Genomic DNA, 22033 nt, shown 5'->3' with positions numbered 1-22033 from the left:
TTTTATTAGCCACCCGCATACATATGGTGGCAGCTATAAAACTATTTCATGAACATTTAATCTGTGCATTCAACTGTTCAGAACACTACTTTGAAATGAAAATTCAAGATCTCTGGCTAGCCAGTTTTGTGGTAGTGTGTGTTTGTGTTTTCTCTTCCTTTTTGCAGCCAGGCATTTATATAGTGTTTTGGAACAATTCATACCAGTGACTTTTGATTTTTTTGGTAAGAATTAGGCACAGGAGCAGTATTCTTTGAGTGCATCAGATTATTTCTTTATGTTCCCACATGGTCTTCCAGCATCTTGTCTTCTACCTGAACTTTGTTTCCTTTTTGTCATCTGCATTCATCAAAGGATTGCCTCTTATTCCTGAGTGCATTGACTGTAAATCTGGAGTCCAGATGGAATAGGATTTTTGAACAATATTATATCTATGTAATCCTATCGGACATTGAATTGCATTCGCTGTCTTCTCCAGTGACTAGCTCCTTTCTAGTATTTTTGCATTGTACTTTTTTGTTTATACATGCTATGCCATAGTGTATTTTCTGGATATTTGATTTTTTTGTTATATATACAGATGCTCCTCTACTTACGTAAATTCGTTTTACGTTTTTTCAATTTTACGTTTGAACTGACTGTAAAAAAAAATTATTATTATTATTTTTTTTTTTTGTGAATTTTTTAGTTTAGCGCACTCTCCGTGGTTCAAACGATACTTGCGCATGCCGCTGCATCCATTGTTTACATTGCACAAACGACAAACTTAACATGCCTTGCCTCCTCCTCCTCCATCCCAATTTATGTTGCTTGAATTTAATTTATTTGAAATTAATGTTATTTTACAATGTTATGTGTATAATTAATGATTTAGGGGTGTTTTATAAGATACGGTAATAGAATTTATGGATGTATAGTACAGTAACAACTTACGTTCATTTTCAACTTAAGTTCGGCCGTTCAGAACGTAAGTTGAGGAGCGTCTGTAGTTACTTTTTGGCTCGCTGGCTGAGCAGGTTAGGGCGTCATTACTTGCAGCAAAGGTCGAGGGGATGGTAGTTTGAACCTTGCCGCCGGCAAAGTTGAACCAAGGGTATGGTTTGTTAAATTCCACGCTACAAAGTCCTCTGTAAGGGGCACTGTCCTAGCCTTCCGATAGGGGGCTGTTTGTGCTGTTAAACTATATCATATCATTTTCGGGCAAGGCATGTTGCCATGTTTCCATAGCAGCCATGTTTGTGATGTCATTAGATGCCATTTTCTTTGCATTTTATATATAGCACCCCTTAGCAGTAACATTTCCTTGTTTCTGTTTAATAGATAATTTTCTCACAATTCTTTTACCTGTGAAAAATATGGACTTGTAGTTTTTCTCTCTTTGAATGTGAATTAGTGAAATTTATTGTACATGTTCTTCACTTATGAATAGTATACTTGTAAAAAAAATTCTCACTATTTAATGGTGATATAGGGTATTATATTGTTTACGTACTTTCAGGCAATCCATTCTTCCGATTCGAGGAGTGTATTCATTGCGATTGTCATTATTAAATGTATGTATTTTCTTTGTTTTGACTTTGATGTTACTACGAAGTGGGTTGTTGATATCTTATCCCACTTTCAATATGTCTAAACAAAAAGTGCCATCATTTATTAGTTCCCAAAATCCATCTGACACGATGGCTCATACATTTACTCTATTGCACCAAGATCCTTCAATTGTTAACTTTTCAGGTCAGGATCCCCAGTATAAGGCTGCAGATTTTATTCATTAGTGCAAGGATATGGTGAATACAAATATTTTGATGGTCCTGAGAAAATTTCTTTCTTGAGGTCACAGCTTGTGCCTAATTCTTTGGGTTCTGAAATGTTATCTATTTCGTGTCTGGACCCCAAGTCTTTGGATTATAATTATGATAGTTTTAGGTCTAATTTCCTTTTTTTTTTCTGATACCCCTGTAGGCAATTCCTTTCAATGGTGTTTTAAGCTGGCTGATATTCTTACATCTAGATTGGGCACTCTTGACCATAGGTGTGCTCAGACCCAGGCCAACAAAATTATTGTTGAAGTCCTCAATTCTCTCTCCCATTCAGAGTGGGTAGAGAATGGCACTATCACTTTAGATGGGTTCCACCTTATTTTGGAATTTCTGTTCTACATCCTTTTTCTGGTCAACTTAGGAAAGTGCCTTTTGGTTCTTTATGTATTAGCAATACTCAGCAACATGCCAATGTTCCTTGTTCTCCACCCGCTCAGTCTTCATTTCCTATTCATAGCTCCCCTTCGTCTACATTTACCCCGCCTGTCCTTACGAGTACCTGTTGTAACAGGTTAGGTCATTTGAGTATTTGTTTTCACCTTAAGCGTCGGCTACACAAGTCAGGGCAGTCCCCTGTCCATAGGAATTTATCGAATGTTTTCTCAAATGTGATGCATGACCTCAAGAGTAGAGCCACAGGATAAGCTTAGCTACTGTCATATCCATGGTCTTTGTAAACACTCAACCGATCAATGTTTCAAGGTTTTGAAACTTAGAGCTGAGACTTCTCATCAGCCTAGACAACCTTGGTCCCATTTTCACAAGTACCTGCTTCACAATTCAAAGGTTTGACCCAGACCATCTCAATCAATTACCTTCCAATTTCTTACAGAATTCACCTATTTCAGTCACTGTAGATACCGGTGCAGAATGTAGTCTCGTAGGTATGAAGGCTTATTATGCTCTCTGGGATTTGTACAATCTTCCTTTATCTCTGTTTTGTAATAGTTGGCATTCTGTACAAGGTTCTCCCTTGTCTATTCTTGGGTCTGTTTGCATTCCCTTAGTTTTCCTAACATGCTACAGTTTTCCATGTCACTTTTGCTGTTGTATCTGGTATTGCTCTTATGTGTGATTGCCTCTTGGGCATTGATGCTTTAACAGCACATGACATTGATATATCTCCTATTCACCATGTAGTGAATTTTTGTAATTTTGTTATTCCTGCAACAGATAGGCCAGTTTCCATTTATGATTCCCCTCCTGTGCATGATCAGCACCATTAAGGCTATGGGCAAGACACCTCATTATGTCATCCATGGAGTGGAAAAATTACTCCCTTATGATGTGCTTGACAGTTCTACTCATTCCCTCTACAATATTGTGGACTATAGTCAACTCCAATATCATACATTGCATAATATTTAGTTCAATAAGAGAACAACTTGATGTCCCTAAACCCAAAATGTTAGAACACGAGCATATCCAGACTAAGCCTGTTAACATCAATATTGGTGGTCATGTTTATAAGAGCATGCCTGACCACCAATATAAACTTATTGTAAATTTACAGGTCCTCTTTTAATTACTGAGAAGTTGCATCCCAATAAATTCAGGGTCTTTGATCCTTCCCAGGGACTGGGTGAAGTGGTGCATGTTGATAGGCTAAGGTAACTGAAGTGCCTATCCCTGCATTTATCCAACCTCCACCAAGGTTCCCTGTACAAACTATGTCTTCTGTATCAACCCCTCACAATTATAATCTCCATTCAAGGGGTCCTCTGTCTTCATAATTGTATATGTACATTGCTTATGTTATTATTCATGCTTGTCTTGACCTGTACTTTGTATCTTGTTTCTCTATTACATGTAATGAATTGTATGTGTACCTCTTGCTTAGTTATTAAGTGTATTGTTTGTATAAAGTGTATATCTTGTTTATCTACTGAGTGTAGTGACTTGTATTATGTGTAACTTTTGTTTAACTTTTAATTGTCATGTCTTGGACGTCCAGCAGTTGCTCTTTTTGTCTCATGTTAACTGGCTCCAGTTCTTTTGTATACTTCTTGTACTTGTATGCAGTCCTTATATATATATATTCTTGTTTTGTTTTGTGTATGTATTCTTATATATTTTCCTGGAAGGCAGATGTGGAGGGAGTGAACACAAGGGGACGTCCTAGGATGAGGTGGATGGATGGGGTGAAGGGGGCTTTGGGGAAGAGGGGAATGTCTGTTGAGGAAGAATGGGAGATGACAGAAGACAAGGGTGAATGGAGAATGGTTGTATATGGATGATGTGATGCATGAGGTGGAATGGGGGGTGAGGTAGTATATGTGAGCAAAATTTGATGCAGCCTGAAGGGATTTCTCCCCGTCTTCTCCTTTTATGCATGGGGGGGACGGAGAGGGGGTCACCGATTTAATGAAGCGGCCTTGCTGTGGATGTGCTGTGTCTTGCAACACTGCTTCTGACCCAGGGCAGTGGACAAGGTGCAGGGATGACCAGTCATCCAGGTGTTAACCACTTCACTCCGGACTTAAATCTCGCGGGCAGCAGCCAATGCCAGCCGTACGACGTGTCGTAATAATACTCGCATCATAAAATATAGTCACCGCTTATATCGATCGTTCTCTCTTTCACCCGCGAATTTTGAAAACCACAGAGAATGGGATTCAGGGCATATTTGGAAGAATGTAAAAACACAGGGGCGACTACAATAAATATAATCAAGACGCCGATATGGCAGCGTCGCAAATCCACTTGCTCCTCATGACGCCTACGTGTGCGGCACCGTATGGAAGGGGTTAAGATACGAGGGAGGGTGGAGGGGTGTGGAGTGTATTCAGGGATGGAATGGGTGGGAATGATTTTATGCCTTTTCCTTTTTGGCTACCTCCCTTGTAAGGGGGAAAAAGCCTTGGTATATGTATGTATCTATGTATATAATTATGTATGTTATGTTTATGTATCTGGGTGTGCTAATGTCTTCATTCTTTTCTATATTTTTGTAATTAGCCTGTAATGTGTGTGAACTGTGTTATATATGGTTTGCTTTTGTCTTGCCTGGTCATTTCTTCTGTTTGCTCGGTGGGGTCACAGAGTGGTGGTGGTCGTTGTGCAATGTTGTGGTATATGTGCGTGTTTGTGGCCTTGTATGATTTGTCGTGCATGGTACTTGAGTAGATTGGGAAATACATGCTTCCCCTTTTGTAATACTATGAACTTGATTTACATTAATTTATTAAAATTATTGTATTGATTGTATTTCCACGTGTCCATTTTTTGAAGGAATCATGCAGTCCTGTAAGCTTCCTGCCAACTCAGGCCGCATATGGAAATTATGTATTTCTAGTTCACCTTCAAAGTGTAAGCACATTTTGTTGTAGTGCTTTAATTAAATTAATACATTATTTTCCCTTGTTAATATACTTTTATTGGCAATCTGCATACACCCTTACTGTTGGCCTGAGTGGTGTCCAAGTGGGCTCCATAGGAGCCCTGGCCCCCCTCGACCTGTGGGTGAGATGGTGGGTAAATCGGAGTAGGTGATCAAAATGACCCAAAAAATCTGCAAGGAATTTTGGCAAAAATTGACAGGTGACTGATTTGGCTCAAACTTAGCCCAATGGAAGAGAGTTGCCCACAGTGGACGGCAAGGTAGACATAAGGAGCCTGGGCCCAAGGGCATGGCTGTGGTGCCCCTCAATTTCCCCCCCCCCTCCTCCATTTTTAGCTTTTGGGCCTCTGGTGCCTGTACTGTTGGCCTGGGCAGGCAGTGTCCAAGAGGACCTTACATGAGCCTTGGCCCCCCTCGGCCTGAGGGTGAGATGGTGGGTAAATCCGAGTAGGTGACCAAAATGACCCCCAAAAATTGGCAGGTCCGATTTGGCCTAAACTTAGCACAGAGGGAAAGAGTCGGCCACAGTGGATGGCAAGGTAGACACGAGAAGCCTGGGTCTAAGGGAGTTGCTGTGGTGCCCCTCCAAATTTGGACCTTTTCTCCCATTTTTCATTTTTGAGCCTCTGCCACCTGTACTGTTGGCCTGAGCAGTGCCCAAGCTCATCCCATAGGAGCCCTGGTTGCCCACAACCTGCTGTGGTGCCCCTCCAAATTTGGACCTTTTCTCCCATTTTTCATTTTTGAGCCTCTGCCACCTGTACTGTTGGCCTGAGCAGTGCCCAAGCTCATCCCATAGGAGCCCTGGTTGCCCACAACCTGTGGCTGAGATGGTGGGTAAATCGGTCAGTACTGACCCCCAAATACCTTGCCGTGCACTGTGACTGACTCTTTGGGGGTAAGTTTGGGCCAAATCGGTCACCTGCCGATTTTCAGCAAAATTCATGGTCTCCCGGTTATCCAGGAGGTGCCAAGATAAGAGGGAGGGAGGTAGGGAATGGAATGGGTGGGAGTGATTTCTATGCCTTTTTCTTTTTGGCTACCCCCCTGTGTAAGGGGAAAAAGCCTTTGGTATATGTATGTATGTATACCCCATGCAGATTTTTGAGATTTGGGATAATTTTGGTCCTCTGCTCTGATTTACTCATCATCTCGGCCACAGGTCGAGGGTGGCCAGGGCTCCTATGGGATGACCCTTTGTCCACAAGTGGAAGTACAACAAGCAGGTGTTTCTGTGCTTTGACTAAGCCACCCTTCTTATAAAGGTGAAAAGACCTTTAGATCATGTATGTATATTTGTCAACAGTTGATCTTACCCACAAAGGCATGGAAAAGGAATAGGCCCTCCTTAAACCATGTGAAAATTTAACCTCAAGGTTAAAAAGTAAAACTACCATTAGAAAATATTAATTTATGAAATGCTGATCTCTTTGAACTACATATCAAATATGAAATATACAACATATGTGTCTAATAAACCATTTCCTATCAGATTAATTACCAATATAATTCACATCTATTGCAAAAATATTCAACAGTCTATGCCTTCCATATTTTCACTTGACATAGCAGTGTCCATGTCATCATCAAACAGTAAAGAATCCATATCCTCCATGCTTAGGTTGGCTGACTTTGCTGCACTGCTTGGTGTCATGGAGAGTTGTGTATTGGTATACTGGCTTGGAGAGCTGGGGCATGTAGATTGGGAGTCCATGGACTGAGACTGAGATGAATGCAGGACTGCTCTCTTGCCACTCACTTTGCTTCCTGTAAATGTACAACTGGTTTGTGACACAGGAAGTTCAAGAAAACCAATGTTGGACTCTTTATCTACAATTTCAGTCTGAACCAACTTTACATTTACTCCTCATTTCTATACTAGTTATACGTCTGCTCTTCACCTTTTCCAAAGAGCATAAAAACTGTAGTGTTCCATTACTGTGATGTGATATTTTTATGGGTATTATGAAGAGCATTCAAAGTTTATCATTTCCCCCTTACTCTGTTTGACATTGGAAAAAAATACAACAAATACTTTGGTATGCCAGAAATTGTATAATTTACCAATGCTACTTCCTTCTCCAAATAAATGACCCACACCACTGCATTCAAGAGTGGATGTACGACATCATGAACTATCCTACAAAACTAAATCTTAAGCACAAAGAAAATAGAATTAATGTAGTGTTGGTGGTTGAATACTTACGGACAGTAGGCTTGGAAATACCCATAAGGAGTTTCTGACTTTCTTCAAAGTACTGATTAGGATGGTTGATTCCAGAATCTATCTCAGCATTATGGGTTGCTTCCCAATACTTTTGGCAGGCAATTTGGTAATGGGACTTGCTCACCAGATCCATGATATCAGTTATGGCTGTTGTAGAAAATGTTTATCAAAAGGTGGTATTATCAAAGCTACTTCAAAAGCTGCATATGTAAAATTGGGCCCCTAAATAATTAAGCCTTAACCCCTTCCATATGATGATGCCTACATAGGCATCATAAGGAGCGTGCGGGTATATGAGGATGTTGGTTTTGGCGTCTCGATTATATTTATTTTGGAGTTGTAGCTGAATGACCCCATATTCTGTGAACTGGCCTGATCATATTTTCTGTGGTTATTAATATTCAGAGTGAAAGAGAATGAGTAATAGAGCTGTAATTTTATAATGTGAGTATTGTGATGCTTTATCATACACCAGGCAGCTAATGCTGCCAGCAAAAATTTGATTCATTGAATACAAATTTTCCTCCATTCACTCTACCATGCTCCACAGAAATTCCATGTACACTTAATACCCCCTTTACACCATCCAAACCACTTCAACACTGATCTATCTTATCTGGCAGCTCTCTCCATCCTTGCTCTCTAACTTGTGTTTATATTTCTCACTTTATCCATTCTTGTAAGCAATTCTTTGCTCCGGGTCTCTCTTGCAGGAGACCCACAGTTCCCAAGTAACCTGTTACAGCCACTAGACAGGACCATGAGTCATTAGGGGAAGAAATGCTGTGTTGTTGTCCTGGGATTGTTACTGTGGGGGCATTGTAGATTGAGGTGCTTTGTGTCTTCTATGTGGTACATGCATCCAGAGAATTTGACTGTGTGTTGATACTGTTTTAGTGCTGGTATCCTGAATGCATGTGCTAGTGTGGTTCTTCTTGCATGGGATTTTCTTGTGGGACTGATGTCTCGGGGGTGTTGGTGAAAATTTAAGTTTGGTAGTCTGTCTTGCAGTGCTTGTTTAGTGATCTGAGTGTGAATGTGTTTTTGTGTGAAAGTATGTTAAGCTAATAGCTATGGAGCAGGTCTGTGGGTGGTGGATAGTGGAAGTACCAATGGATATATTGGCGAGCTATGAGATAGGCGAGCAAAAACATTTGCCTGATGAATTAACAATCCCAAACCAAAAAGTGGCTAACTCACAGGTGGAACCATAGGAAGTGGTTAATCCCCTTAGGAAAGTAAAATGCACCACAAAACCTGTAGTGATTTAGAAGTAAGGGCTGTGTTAAAAAAAAAAATCTATCATCCTATAGTGCCTGATAGGCAGGCCCAGGGGTGACACGGGTAAATATACCTATGATACCAGCAACTCACTGCAACTTTCAAACTGGACTTGCATGTCCCACCTTGGTGGATTGCAACTTTGCTTTCTTTTTTAAGGTCTTGTGGGAGGTATTGCAAATATATGGGATAGGAGGAAATCTGTTAAGAGTAGTTAAGAATTTTTACAAGAGTAGTAGAGCCTGTGTTGGATTTAGAAATGGAGAGAGTAAGTGGTTTGAGGTAAAGGTGGGACTTCATCAGGGATATGTTGTGTCTCCTTGTCTGTTCAATTTATACATGGATGGGGTGGTCCAAGAGGTAAACGCAAGGGTAATGGGCTGAGGATTGGAGATGGTTAAAGAAAAATGGGAGATAAGCCAGTTGTTGTTTGCTGACAACATAGTGCCTGTAGCAGGATCAGAGGAGGGATTATGGAAGTTAGTGACAGAGTTTGGGAAGGTGTGTGAAAGACGGAAGTTGAAGATAAATGTAAAATAAGGTGATGAGATGTTCAAGGGAAGAGGATGGCAACAGATTGGAAGTGAGTATTAAGGGAGAGAGACTGGAGTAAGTGGATACATTTAGACACTTGAGGGTGAATGAGGCAGGAATGGGAGGAGTGGAGGTGGAGGTAGCAAGTAAATGCCTTAGGGGATTACAAAGTGTAATGAGAAATAGACATTTGGAAATGGATGCTAAGAGGAGATTGTATGGAGTAATTGTGCCAACAGCACTGTATGGGGCACAAACATGGAACATAAGAGAGGAAGAGGAGTTTCAATGTGTTTGAGATGAAATGCCTGAGACATATGGTAGGGGTTACTAAGCTGGATAGAGTGAGAAATGAGGAGGAGAGCAGGGGTGGAAAGGGAGTTGGGGTTGATGAAAGAGTATTGGGATGGTTTGGACACATGGAAAGAATGAGTGAAGAAAGGTTAGTAAAAGAAGTGTGGAAGGCAGAGGTGGACGGAGTGAATATGAGGGGTCAACCTAGGATGAGATGGATGGATGGGGTAAAAGGGGCATTGGGAAAGAGGGGAATGTCTGTTGAGGAAGGATGGGAGAGGACAGAAGACAGGGGTGAATGGAGAATGGTTGTGTATGGATGATGCTGTGATGCATGAGGGGGAGGGGATAGGGGTGAGGGAGTATGTGTGAAAAATAAATTGATGCAGCCCAAAGGGATTTCTCCATTTATGCAATAGGGGATGTAAAGGTGGGATCACTGATTTAACGAAACAGCCTTGATGTGGATGTGCTGTGTCTTGTGACGCTGCTTCTAACCCAGGGCAAAGAAGAAGATGCAGGGATGACCTGTCATCCAAGAGGAGCCAAGATAAGGAGGGAAGAAGTGGGTGGGAGTGGAGTATGTGGGGATGGAATGGGTTGGAGTGATTTTTATGCCATTGTTTTTTGGCTACCTCCCTTGTAAGGGGGGAAAAGGCCTTTGGTATATGTATATGTATGTATTAGTTATCTGTATCATCAATAATAAAGTTGGGTCTATTCATGCAGATGCAGTTTTCATAACTGGATTTTATGAGACATAAATCTTGGAACTTGCAAAGGTAACCTTTTTCATTCTATGCTAAGAAGAAATTTCTGAATACCATGTTCTAATATTTGTATTTATTTCATCGCTTAGTTCACTTACTCACCAATCTCTATTTTGAACATGGTGAACAATTCAATTGGATGTATTAACATATAGATATAACAATACAGTTTAATCTTACATTATAGTTACTGTAGGGGTAATATTTAATGTGCATCTTCACACATTGAACAAGTTGGATTATAATTCTGCATTATAAAAGAATGACCTCACTATAGTCCAACCACCCATTAAGTACCTTGTTTAGCCTACTACCTAATTTAGGCCACCTTTCAAGGCAAGAAGAACATTACCTGTCTGAGCTGGCTAGTCTAGGAATATGACACAGCTGTACCAGTTATAAGTTCAGGCAATAGTACCAGTCCTTGGGTCCTGCATGTTACAAGAATGGATAGTGAAAAATAATAATACTTATGAATCTACACAATAATTTTGAGCTTGAACATCAGCCATTTATACCTTTAAAATGAGTAGAGTCTAATCCAAGAGTGCATCATCTTCACAATGGATATAAATCTATTGACTACCTTAACCATTGCCAGTTACCTGGGAGCCATGGGTCACTTGGAAGAAACCTCAGCGATAGATTGATTGATTGAGAGCGAGTGCAGAAATACATACCTTGCTGGGAAACCTTGAAGTTACTCAGTTTATGTCGTAACATTTGTGGGTCAGTATGCTTGAAGGGGCAGCCATGGGCATCCCCAGGTCCTACACTTGTCATGATTATCTTGAGACAACTGTACGGGGTATAGTCTGTCCGTTTGCCTTCTTTGCCATAGTTGTGGCGAATGGTGTATGCATATTGTTTCTCAAACTGAAATGAAAATTTAATATAAACATTCTAGTATGATCACATCCAAATCTATACATTCTTCAATATCTATCAATTTTAACATTACATACATATACTAAAGGCTTTTTCCCCCTTACAAGGGAGGTAGCCAAAAAACTAAGGCATAAAATCCACACCCACCCATTCCATCCCCACATACTCCACTCCCATCCATCCTCTCCTTCACTCATATCTTGACCCCTCCTGGATGATGGGTCATCCCTACATCTCGCCCACTGCCCTGGGTCAGAAGCAATGTTGCAAGACACAGCACATCCACAGCAAGGCTGTTTCATTAAATTGGTGACCACCCCTCTCTGCCCCCTCATGCAGAAATGGAGAAGATGGGGAGAAATCCCTTCATGCCATGTGTCAATTTATTTTCACACATACTCCCTCACCTTCCATCCTCCACCCACTCCCCCTTATGTATCACAGCATCATCCATACACAACCATTCTCCATTCACCCCTATCTTCTGTCCTCTCCCGTCCTTCTTCAACAGACATTCCCCTTTCCCAATGCTCCTTTTATCCCATCCATTCATCTCATCCTTGGTTGCCCCCTCATGTTCACTCCTACCTCTGCCCTCCACACCTTTCTTCACTCATTCATTCCATGTATCCAAACCATCTCAACACTTTCATCAACCCTATCTCTCAACTCCCTTTCCACCTGCTCTCCTCACCTACTCGTTTCTCACTCTACTCTGACACTTTCTCAATTTCTCCTCTGATTCTGCCACAAGCAGTGTCATCAATGAACAACGACTGGTTTATCTCCCACTTTTCTCCATTTTCTTTAACCATCTCCAATCCCTGACCCACTACCCTAGCATTTACCTCTCGCCCCACCCCATCCATGTATAAATTGAACAGCCATAGTGACATGACACATCACTTGTGAAGTCCCACCTTTACATCAAACCACTCTCTCCATTTCTAATTCTAACACTGGCTCTACTACTCTCGTAAAAACTCTGGGCAACTCCTAAAAGCTTTTATCATATACCATATATCTGCAAAACCTCCCACAGTGCCTTCCTGTCTACCCTGTCATAAGCCTTTTCCAAATCCATAAAGGCTCAAAAAAACATTCTTACCTTTTCCTAAGTCTTTCTCACATATCTGCCTTACCACAAAAATCTGATCCATGCCCCTATCTGTCCTAAACCCACACTTCCTCACCAATTACTTCCTCTGTTCCTCTCTTAATCCTCTCAATCAAGACCCTCCCATAAGCCTTCCCAACTACACTCAACAAACTGATCCCTCTAAAACTACTACACTAACACTTGTCCCCTTCTCCCTTCTAAAGCAGAACTATACAGGCACTCCTCCGGCACTTTACCCTCTTTTAGACAAATGTTAAACCTCCCCAGCCATAAAAAACAGAAATACCAACCCAAAAAAATAAAAATAAAAATAAAAATAAATAAATAAATAAAATAAAATACATACATATACCAAAGGCTTTTGCTCCCTTACACGGAGGGTAGTCAAAAAGAAAAAGGCATAGAAGTCACTCCCACCCATTTCATTTCCCATATATTCCATTCCCCTCCACCCTCCCTCCTATCTTGGCACCTCCTGGATGACGGGTCATCCCTGAATAAAACAAAATTAATCACAAGAGAGTTGACACTAGCAGAATCTGGGATACCTTATCTCCATCCATAACATTTACAAAGTGAGACCGCCAGAACTGCAAAGCATCTTCCAGTTTTAAGCCTGCTGCTTTTAAGAAGAGTCCATATTGCATTCTTCCTCCATGACGTAAATGATGATTTGTCCTGAGAGCATCATTAAGTTGTCTCATACACAGAGGAAAGGAGGTGACAGAAAGTTGATTAATCATGGCTGGGGTGATATGGGTACTGTTTTCCTTCTTTTGTTGATTATAATCGTTGCCTGTGTATCGCTTGTCGAAATCGTAAAGAAGGCGAATCAGGCGTTCGTCATCTTCCACTTGGGGAAGTGCTCTTGATGTCACCTGCAAGTAATATTTGATAAGTCTCAATTATATTGGTACTATTACAATTATCAAAATCATGTTTCATATGAAATAGAGTGATGTGATGTTGCAAATTCTGAATGTTTTGTTTCAGCCATCATGCAGTCAACTACTGAACTGCAGCATTCTTAATGTAAGGTTATACATACATATACCAACAGCTTTTTCCCCCATACAAAGGAGGTAGCCAAAAAACAAAGTCATAAATCCACTCCCACCCATTTCATCCCCACATACTCCACTCCCATTTACCCCCATTCCTCTTATCTTGGCTCCTCCTGTATGATGGGTCATCCCTGCATCTTGCCCACTGCCTAAAACTACTACATTCATATTTGTCCCCTTTTCCTTCGTAAAGCAAACTTTAAAGGCATTCTTCCCTCCCTTAAACACAAAGTAAACAACCTCACAAGCCAATCTACTATAATAATACCCCTCTTTTTCAGACACTGAACGACATCCATCCAACCCACGTGTCTTATCAATTCTCATCTTTTTCAAAACTCCCTGTACCTCATTTTTTCCTGTATATCTTCCATTTTCTCACATCAGTCATTTTCTTGGCTCCTCCCACTGCCGCAATCCCTCCCTCCCTATCCTCCTCCACATTCAACAGCTCTAAAATACTCCAGCTTCCCCTTACAGCCTTCACTCCCACTGACATCTGTCCATCTGCACCTTTTACCTTTTCTTCTAAACCTGATTCACCCCCGTCATACTCCGGCCCCATTTAACATCTACTCTCCTCTATGCCTATTCTATCTTACATTCTGCTTTTTCTCTCTTTTCCTGGTACCTCTCATATGTTTCCCAAGTCCTACTTTGCAACCAATTCACTTATGCTCACTTCTTCTCTTCTACTACCACATTCACTTCCAGTTCATTTCTGGCATTATAAAATATAAGTGTATCACTGTACAACAGGGATTAATCAATAGAATCTTAATCCCTTCACTACGAGATTTCCTCACCTGAATAAAACGGTTGGCTAATATATAAATATTGTAAAGGGTTCCATCTTACTAACTAATTAATGACAGCAAGCATAACATGCTACAAATAGATGAGAATAATGAAGCATACATACATACAGGAGGTAGCCAAAAAACAAAGGCATAAAAACCACTCCCACCCATTCCATCCCCAACATACTCCACTCTCATCCACCCTCTTCCCTCCCTCTTATCTTGGCACCTCCTGCAAGACTGGTAATTATGTATTTCATGCATAAAACATTAGGTTACTTACAGCGAGAGCATGGGACAAAGATGTTCTGAATGCAGCAGTAACCAGAGCAACTAAATCTGTATCAGGAACATACGCAAACCCCTTCTTGAGGAAAACCTTGCGAGTGCGCACTAGTTCAAGAGCTTCGGTGAATGGCACCTTATAAAATGTGCGTCCTTCAAGTCTGTCACCGCTGCCTACGTTGTACGTCCCACAGATGAGGTTTTCACGTTCACTACGGAGTTCTTCTGGTGTTAACTATGGAGAGAAAATGAAAATAACATATCCCATAAGACTGTACAGTAAACAATAAAAATCCTGACTCTTTAGGAGTATAATGTACGCTGCATTAAGGAAAACCTGGACTATTTGAGGGTATGCCCCTGTCCAGACTATGGAAAATCTGGATTTAATAAGTCTTTATAGTCCCAACCACAATTGTTCTATCATATACCAAGGGTTTCTTTACACTGATAAGGGAGTTAACTAGCAAAGGCATGCACCCACCCCCAAAAGTTTCCCTCTCATCTTAACTCCTCATGGACGAAGGGTTATTCCGGTCTCCTGCCTAGGTCAGAAGTAATGCAGCAAGACGGAGCACATCCCCAGCAGTGTCAGCTACTTCATTTACATGGTGATCTTCCCTCCTCCTACCATATTTGCATGTGCACCTAAATACTTGAAATATTCTCCTCTTCCTCCTCTAGGCTTTCTCCTTTAACTTACCTCCAACTCAATCCCATCATCGCCCATTATACATCTTATCACCATAGTTTTACCCACATTCACTTTCAAATTATCTTATCACATACCTTCTCTAACTGCCCTCCTCCGACCCAGCCACTAGCAGTGTCATCAGTAAACAACAATTTGCTCATTTCCCACCACTCTTACTAAACATTTCCAATCCCCTCCCCATCACCTTTGCATTCACCTCCAGTACCATCCCATCCATGAGCACACTGAATCAGTGACATAATGCAATGATGACGCAGCCCCGCCTTCACATCCAACCATTCACTCTCACCATTCCCAACCCTAACACAAGCTATGCTCTCGTGTAAAAAGCATTTGAATGCCCTTAACCACTTCGGTATGATGACGCCTATGTAGGTGTCATGAGGCGCAAGAGGTACACGAGGATGCTGGCGTTGGCGTCTTGATAATACATATTTTTTTGTAGGTATACACGAGTTACCCCATGGAATCTGTGAAATGGTTTGATCACATTTTTCTGTGTTCATTATTACTCAAAGTAAAAGGGAACAAGTAAATACAGCAGTGATTTTTTATTTTATAATGCAAGTACTAAGATGAATCATATATATGGCAGCCAATGCTGTGTGCGAGAATTTTATTTGTACTGAAGTGGTTAACAGCTTTTTCCTATCCCATATATCTGCAACACCTCCCATAATGCCTTCCTGTCAACCATATCTTAAGCCTTTTCTAGATTAATAAAAGCCTAATAAACAACCTTACATTTTGCTAAAAACTTCTTGAGCATCTGCCTTACCACAAAAATCTAAATCTCACATCCTTTACCTTTTCTAAATACATGCTGTTCCTCCCTGCTAGTCTCCTCTTTTGTTTACCACCTCTAGAATTCCATCTCTTAGTGCAATATTGTCCCCAACAGTAGACAAATGGGTTCTTAGTAACAATATACAATGGGTTTTGATGACAGGGACAAGATACTCTGAATTGCAACTCATGCCAGATGCAGATACCTGTCACGGTCCTTCCCTTTTAAAAGGAAAGGATTAAAACAAAAGAAGAAAAGTATGGGAAAAGTAACAAATGAGATAAGCATAATAATTACTGTTGTTTAACCACTTCAGTACGAGTTAAATTCTCACACGCAGCATTAGCTGTCATATGTAATTTGCATCACACTACTTTTTGGCTACCCCCCTTACATGGGGGTTAGCCAAAAAGAAAAAGGCATACAAACCACTCCCACCCATTTCATTTCACACTATTTGCATTATAAAATAGTCACTGCTGTATTACTCATTCTCTTTTACTCTGAGTAATAATAATAATAATAAACAGAAAACGTGATCAAACCATTTCACAGAATCTGGGTACTCGTGTACAACTACAAAAAATATATATACAGTGAGACCTCTTATTAACGGACGTTAATTAGCTGTGTTTGTGGTGTTTTCGCTGTGTTTTCGGTGTTTTGGAGGGGTTTTTGGGTGGCATAGTGATTGCACGCACTAAACTACAACACCGCAAACACAGCTAATTAACGTCCGTTAATGAGAGGTCTCACTGTAATCAAGACGCCGATGCCAGCATCCTCATGACACCTACATAAGCATCATCATACCGAAGTGGTTAAGCTTTACTGACTGCAAGCCCACAGCTTAATAACACAGCTCAACAAAATTTTTGTTGCACTGATATCAACCCTTTATATTGTCTATTTTATATGTACTAACTTCAAATATGAAGTTATTTTTTTTCCTGAAAAATCTTATGTTTTGCAATGGAGGTATTTATGTCTTAGAAAAGGGAACATTAATGTTGTAGTTTAGGGTATTATTTTATTGACAATATTTGTAAGAAGCAAATATTTCTCCACTTCATTTATTTTTTTCATCAAAATCATTCCAAAGGATATTAAAATCAGTAATGCATTATCTGTCTGGTGGTAATGTGCCCAGCTCTGAAATATAAATATGTATATGTATATATATGTGTATATATACATATATATTTGTATATATATGTATATATATAAATATATATATATACATATATATATAAATATTTATATATATATATCCACATATATATACATATATATACATATATATACATCACAACAACAATAATAATAAATAAATAAATCATGAGAACATTCTGTTGTTACAGGTTCTGCTTACTTGAGAAAAGTGAAGATTATTGCTCGCCATGAATTTCTTGATGTCAACGCTACCATTCTGTGCATGCAAGAATCTTGCACGGAATAAGTCTGTCTCGTGAGATATAAACCAACGTCTGAGTTCTTCTGTACGGCAATATGCTAGTCGCAAAATGTAGTGAGATATGTGATCTTTCCTTCGCCCTTTTTCAATCTCATCCATCTTGTTTTCAGATACCTTTTCCTGAAAAAAAAAAAAAAAAAAAAAAAGTTTTCATGACTAACTCTAGTCAGCTAATTCTATAAACAGAATAAAAAATATACTTCTTCATTCAGACTTATGTCAACTAAAACATGACGTAGACTGATACAAATATGAAAACACTTACAGCCCTGTAAATGAAATTCTTATTCTTTGCAAACTCATCATAAAGTTTGTTCATCCATTCCTCTGAGTTCTTGACCTGGCCACTTAAGTTAATTCTTTCAACACTTCGTAACACTGAAAAGGCAATAAAAGTCCATAAATTATTGGAGCAGTTTCTCCACTCTACAAATGGGTGGCCAAGTTAAAGCATACACCAGCCCTATACACTACGTCCTTGTGCGTGAAGGATCCCTGTCCCCACCAGACTATCATATAAACAAATTATAATAAATAGTACTCCAGAACTAAGAAAACATCAAATTTATGTATGTGTAAACTATTTTAAGATATGAACCTTATACAAATCTGATAAAGGGAAAAAACCCAAATTTCTTATTTGCTAGCAAACTATTGAATATGGACAAGACACAAGACCTATGCCAGTATCATAATTAGCTTCACTGAATGGCACCATTTTGAGGTTTCTGGCAGTAGTTACAGCTGTATCTACTGTTATCATATTACAACACCTTCTGGCAAATGACTGACGATGATAGGCCTGTAATAAAGGCATCTCTTATAGCTTGGCCAACATGGCACTGACAGTCTCTCACGAAATGTTTAAGAATTTGCAGGAATCGATCAAATGATTTGTCACCTAATTGCTGCTCAGTCATAACCAAGGCATGATATATTGTGCTGTTGTCTAGGGAGTGTTAATGAGGGGCATTGTAGTATGAGGTGTTTGCTGGAAATAGGTAGGGTAGCTTATGTCTTGCATTATCTTATATTTCTTTTTCATTATTTTCCTGCTTTCTGGTAACATGGTTTGGAAACTTGTTTTGGAGAAATACTCGGTAATAATACTGCAGTTGTTTTAGTTATGGCATTTGGTCATGGTGCTCAAACTGCTCCTAAATCTACACATTTTGAATTACTACTCAAACCAATATTAATTCTAAAGCTAAAGGCTCTTACCTTTTAAACGATCAATGGCCATTTCATCAAACTCCATCAGGGACACATTGCCTTCTGGTGGGTGAGTATAGAACTGTAGGCTACATGGGTAAGCTACCTCTCTTACCACCATCATCCGCCTACGGGTGCGGCTGCCTCCGAACTCCATTGCTACACAGTTTAAACACCTGTGTAAAAGTAACCAAAATGGTAATGTCTTGGAGTTATGTATCAGCCCAGTTGAATACAATGACTAAAATTATACCAGACCTTCTCATAATAATAATAGTAGAAGAAAAATTAATATTCTGTAGATGTCAAAATTAGAGCAGAGGAGGACAGGCAAATCAATAGCAGTGCTTACAGCCATGAAAGGTGTAGATATACTTGACAAAGAAGACATCTTAATGCAGGAACAAAGGAGAACCAGATGCCATGAGATATATCTAGTATAAGATGCCAAAATTAGAGTAGAGAAGGACAGGTAATTCAGTAGCAGTGTTTAGAGCTGTCAATTTATTTTTCACACATACTCCCTCACTCCCATCCGCCACCCACTCCCTTTCATGCATTACATCATCATCCATACACAACTGTTCTCCATTCACCCCTATCTTCTGTCCTTCCTCAATAGACATTCCACTCTTTCCTAATGCCCCTTTTACCCCATCCATCCATCACATCCTTGGTCACCCCCTTCACTCCTTCTACCTCTGCCTTCCACATCTCTTTTACTAACCTTTCTTCACCCATTCTTTCCATGTGTCCAAACCATCCCAATACTCTTTCATCAACCCTATCTCCTAACTACCTTTCCACCCCCACACTCCTCCTCACCTCCTCTTTTCTTATTCTATCCAGCCTAGTAACCCCTATCATACTTCTCAGGCACCTCATCTCAAATACATTCAAACTCCTTCTCTCTTATGTTCCATGTTTCTGCCCCATACAGTGCTGTTGGCACAATCACTCCTTCATACAATTTCCTCTTAGCATCCATTACCAAATGTCTACTTCTCATTATACTTTTTAATCTCCTTAGGCATTTTCTTGTTTCTCTCAATCAATATTCTACCTCCACCTCCACTCCTCCCTTTCGCAGCACATTCACACCCAAGTATCTAAAACTATTCATTTCCTCCAATCTCTCTCAATACTCACTTCCAGTCTGCTGCCAATTTCTCCCCTTGTACATCTCATCACCTTACTTTTACCCACTTGGCATGAGGAGGAGGAGGAGGAAGAGGAGGAGGAGGAGGAGGAGGAGGAGGAAGAGGAGGAGAGAGAAAAAAAAAAAGTTAAAAGTAAATACACTACTAAATGGTGTTGCGACTATAGGCTCCAGACACCATGTTGTCTGTTCAGTCCAGTCAGTGTCAGTTTGATGATGGCATTGATGTGTACCAGGTGTTCTTCCACTCCAAGTGACATCACCACACTAAATATTTTCAAGACAGTACTATGGAATTAGAGAGGAAGAGAGAAGGAGTTTGAATGTGTTTGAGATGAAATGTCTGAGAAGTATGATAGGGTTTACTAGGCTAGATTGAGTGAGAAATGAGGAGGCGAGGAGAACAGGGGTGGAAAGAGAGCTGGGAGATAGGGTTGATGAAAGAGTATTAGGATGGTTTGGACACAGAAAGAATGAGTGAAGAAAGATTCGTAAAAGAAGTGTGGAAGGCGGAGGTGGAAGGAGTGAATATGTGGGGGCATCCTAGGATGAGATGGATGGATGGGGTGAAAGGGGCATTACAAAAGAGAGGAATGTCTGTGGAGGAAGGACAGGAGAGGACAGAAGATAGGGGTGAATGGAGAGGGGTTGTGTATAGATGATGCTGTGATGCATGAGGGGGAGTGGGTGGGGGATGGGGGAGAGGAAGTAAAAAAAAAAAAAAAAAAAAAAAAAAATTGATGCAGCCTGAAGGGATTTCTCCCCGTCTTCTCCTATTCTACATGGGGGGATGGAGGGGGGGGGTTGCCAAATTTATGAAGTGGCCTTGCTATGGATGTACTGTGTCTAGCGACACTGCTTCTGACCCAGGGCAGTGGACAGGATGCAGGGATGACCCGTCATCCAGGGGGTGCCAAGATAAGAGGGAGGGAGGAAGGAGGGTGGAAGGGAGTGGAATATATAGGAAATGGAATGGGTGGTTGTGGTTTCTATGCCTTTTTCCTTTTTGACTACCCCCCCATGTATGGGGAAAAAGCTTTTGGTATATGTATGTACCTCGGGCAATCAACAGACAACAGCAGGACCCCATGTTCTCTCAAAAAGTCCAAGGAAGCCCTATTGTCTTTGTAACAGCACCTTTTTGGCTACCCCCCATGTATGGGGTAAAAGCTTTTGGTATATATATGTACCTCGGGCAATCAACAGACAACAGCAGGACCCCATGTTCTCTCAAAAAGTCTAAGGAAGCCCTATTGTCTTTGTAACAGCACCTGGAGTTGGAGAACACCCTGTCCACAATGTGAAAGTCATCGTCTGACAGTGAATGGACTAGACAGACATGATATCTGAACTGTATCCTAGTGGCTTTATTCGTTAGTAATTTGCTTGTAGCAAGGTTTTCTTATATCTATTTCCACCAAGAAAATTGCATATTTAATACGTTCATGGATTATAATTTACAAAACCAATATATAATTTTCTAATGCTATATCAGGTAGGTGTGCACAACTAAAATAATACCATCATTTCTCATATGGCATATGAACAAAAAGAAAATGGTGAAAAATCCCTGCATGCATACCAGGAAAATAATAATGAAATTGTTTCTGACAAATGAAAATACGAGAATAGTCACATAGTGAAAGTTATGCATTCAATCTTGAAAAACTAAGGTACAAGAATAATAAAATCGAGCTAATCGGAGGAAACTAGAAAATGAAATTGAATAAGATGAAAACAAGATATAAGATAAGGAGGGGCTAAGAAATGGTTGATGCAATACACCTTAAGTTCTTACAGTTTGTTTGTACCCTGATTGTATTAGTGTTGAGATCATTATGACACGCCGTACACAAAATTGTTACTATGCATGTCATACATAAAAGATGAAAACTATGTTTGTATATAATCTACGAAAAGTTGATCAGCTTAATAGCTTTAAGGCAATTTAAGCCTTAAGGAACGTAAATTACACACTACATAGTAAATTTAGTCAACACGGGTTATTGCAACATTACCAAACAATAATACCATTCTATTTCTTACACAAAGGCAGTGTTTCTTGCGTTGTGCGGTTTTATAAAGACTGGTGCAGTCAACCTTAGTGAAATGACAGTCGACCTCCACTGGAAAATTTGTTTAGTTGGCGCCAAATATTTTATTATTGTTTACAAATGCCATCGTCTGGTAGCAATGCAGTCCTTCAGTACATCCATTTTCATATTCTATATTCATTTATATTTTTTCGAGAATATAAAGTTAT

At 40.1% G+C, this 22033-nt stretch overlaps 1 protein-coding gene across 2 annotated transcripts; it reads right to left on the bottom strand.

The window, feature by feature from the left end:
• Positions 1-6556: 6556 nt before the first annotated feature.
• Positions 6557-21956, bottom strand: Prim2 (DNA primase subunit 2). 2 transcript variants are annotated; one of them, XM_076200879.1, is made up of 9 exons: positions 21817-21956; positions 18621-18787; positions 17665-17777; positions 17298-17519; positions 14422-14658; positions 12823-13152; positions 10947-11142; positions 7367-7534; positions 6557-6927 (listed from the first exon to the last, which is right to left on the bottom strand). In XM_076200879.1, the coding sequence occupies exons 2-9, from the start codon at positions 18766-18768 to the stop codon at positions 6692-6694; spliced, it is 1650 nt and encodes a 549-aa protein (XP_076056994.1). In that variant the 5' UTR covers positions 18769-18787; positions 21817-21956; the 3' UTR covers positions 6557-6691. The 2 variants fall into 2 exon arrangements, with proteins under 2 accessions (XP_076056994.1, XP_076056995.1); XM_076200880.1 differs by having other exon boundaries at positions 21802-21907.
• Between the last annotated feature and the right edge of the window lie 77 nt (positions 21957-22033).

The sequence above is a fragment of the Oratosquilla oratoria genome, chromosome 17 (assembly GCF_046742065.1).
Source record: "Oratosquilla oratoria isolate Oo_2021 chromosome 17, ASM4674206v1, whole genome shotgun sequence".
Taxonomy (NCBI): domain Eukaryota; kingdom Metazoa; phylum Arthropoda; class Malacostraca; order Stomatopoda; family Squillidae; genus Oratosquilla; species Oratosquilla oratoria.
The sequence above is the reverse complement of the archived record's forward strand: the minus strand, read 5'-3'. Positions and strand labels throughout refer to the sequence as shown.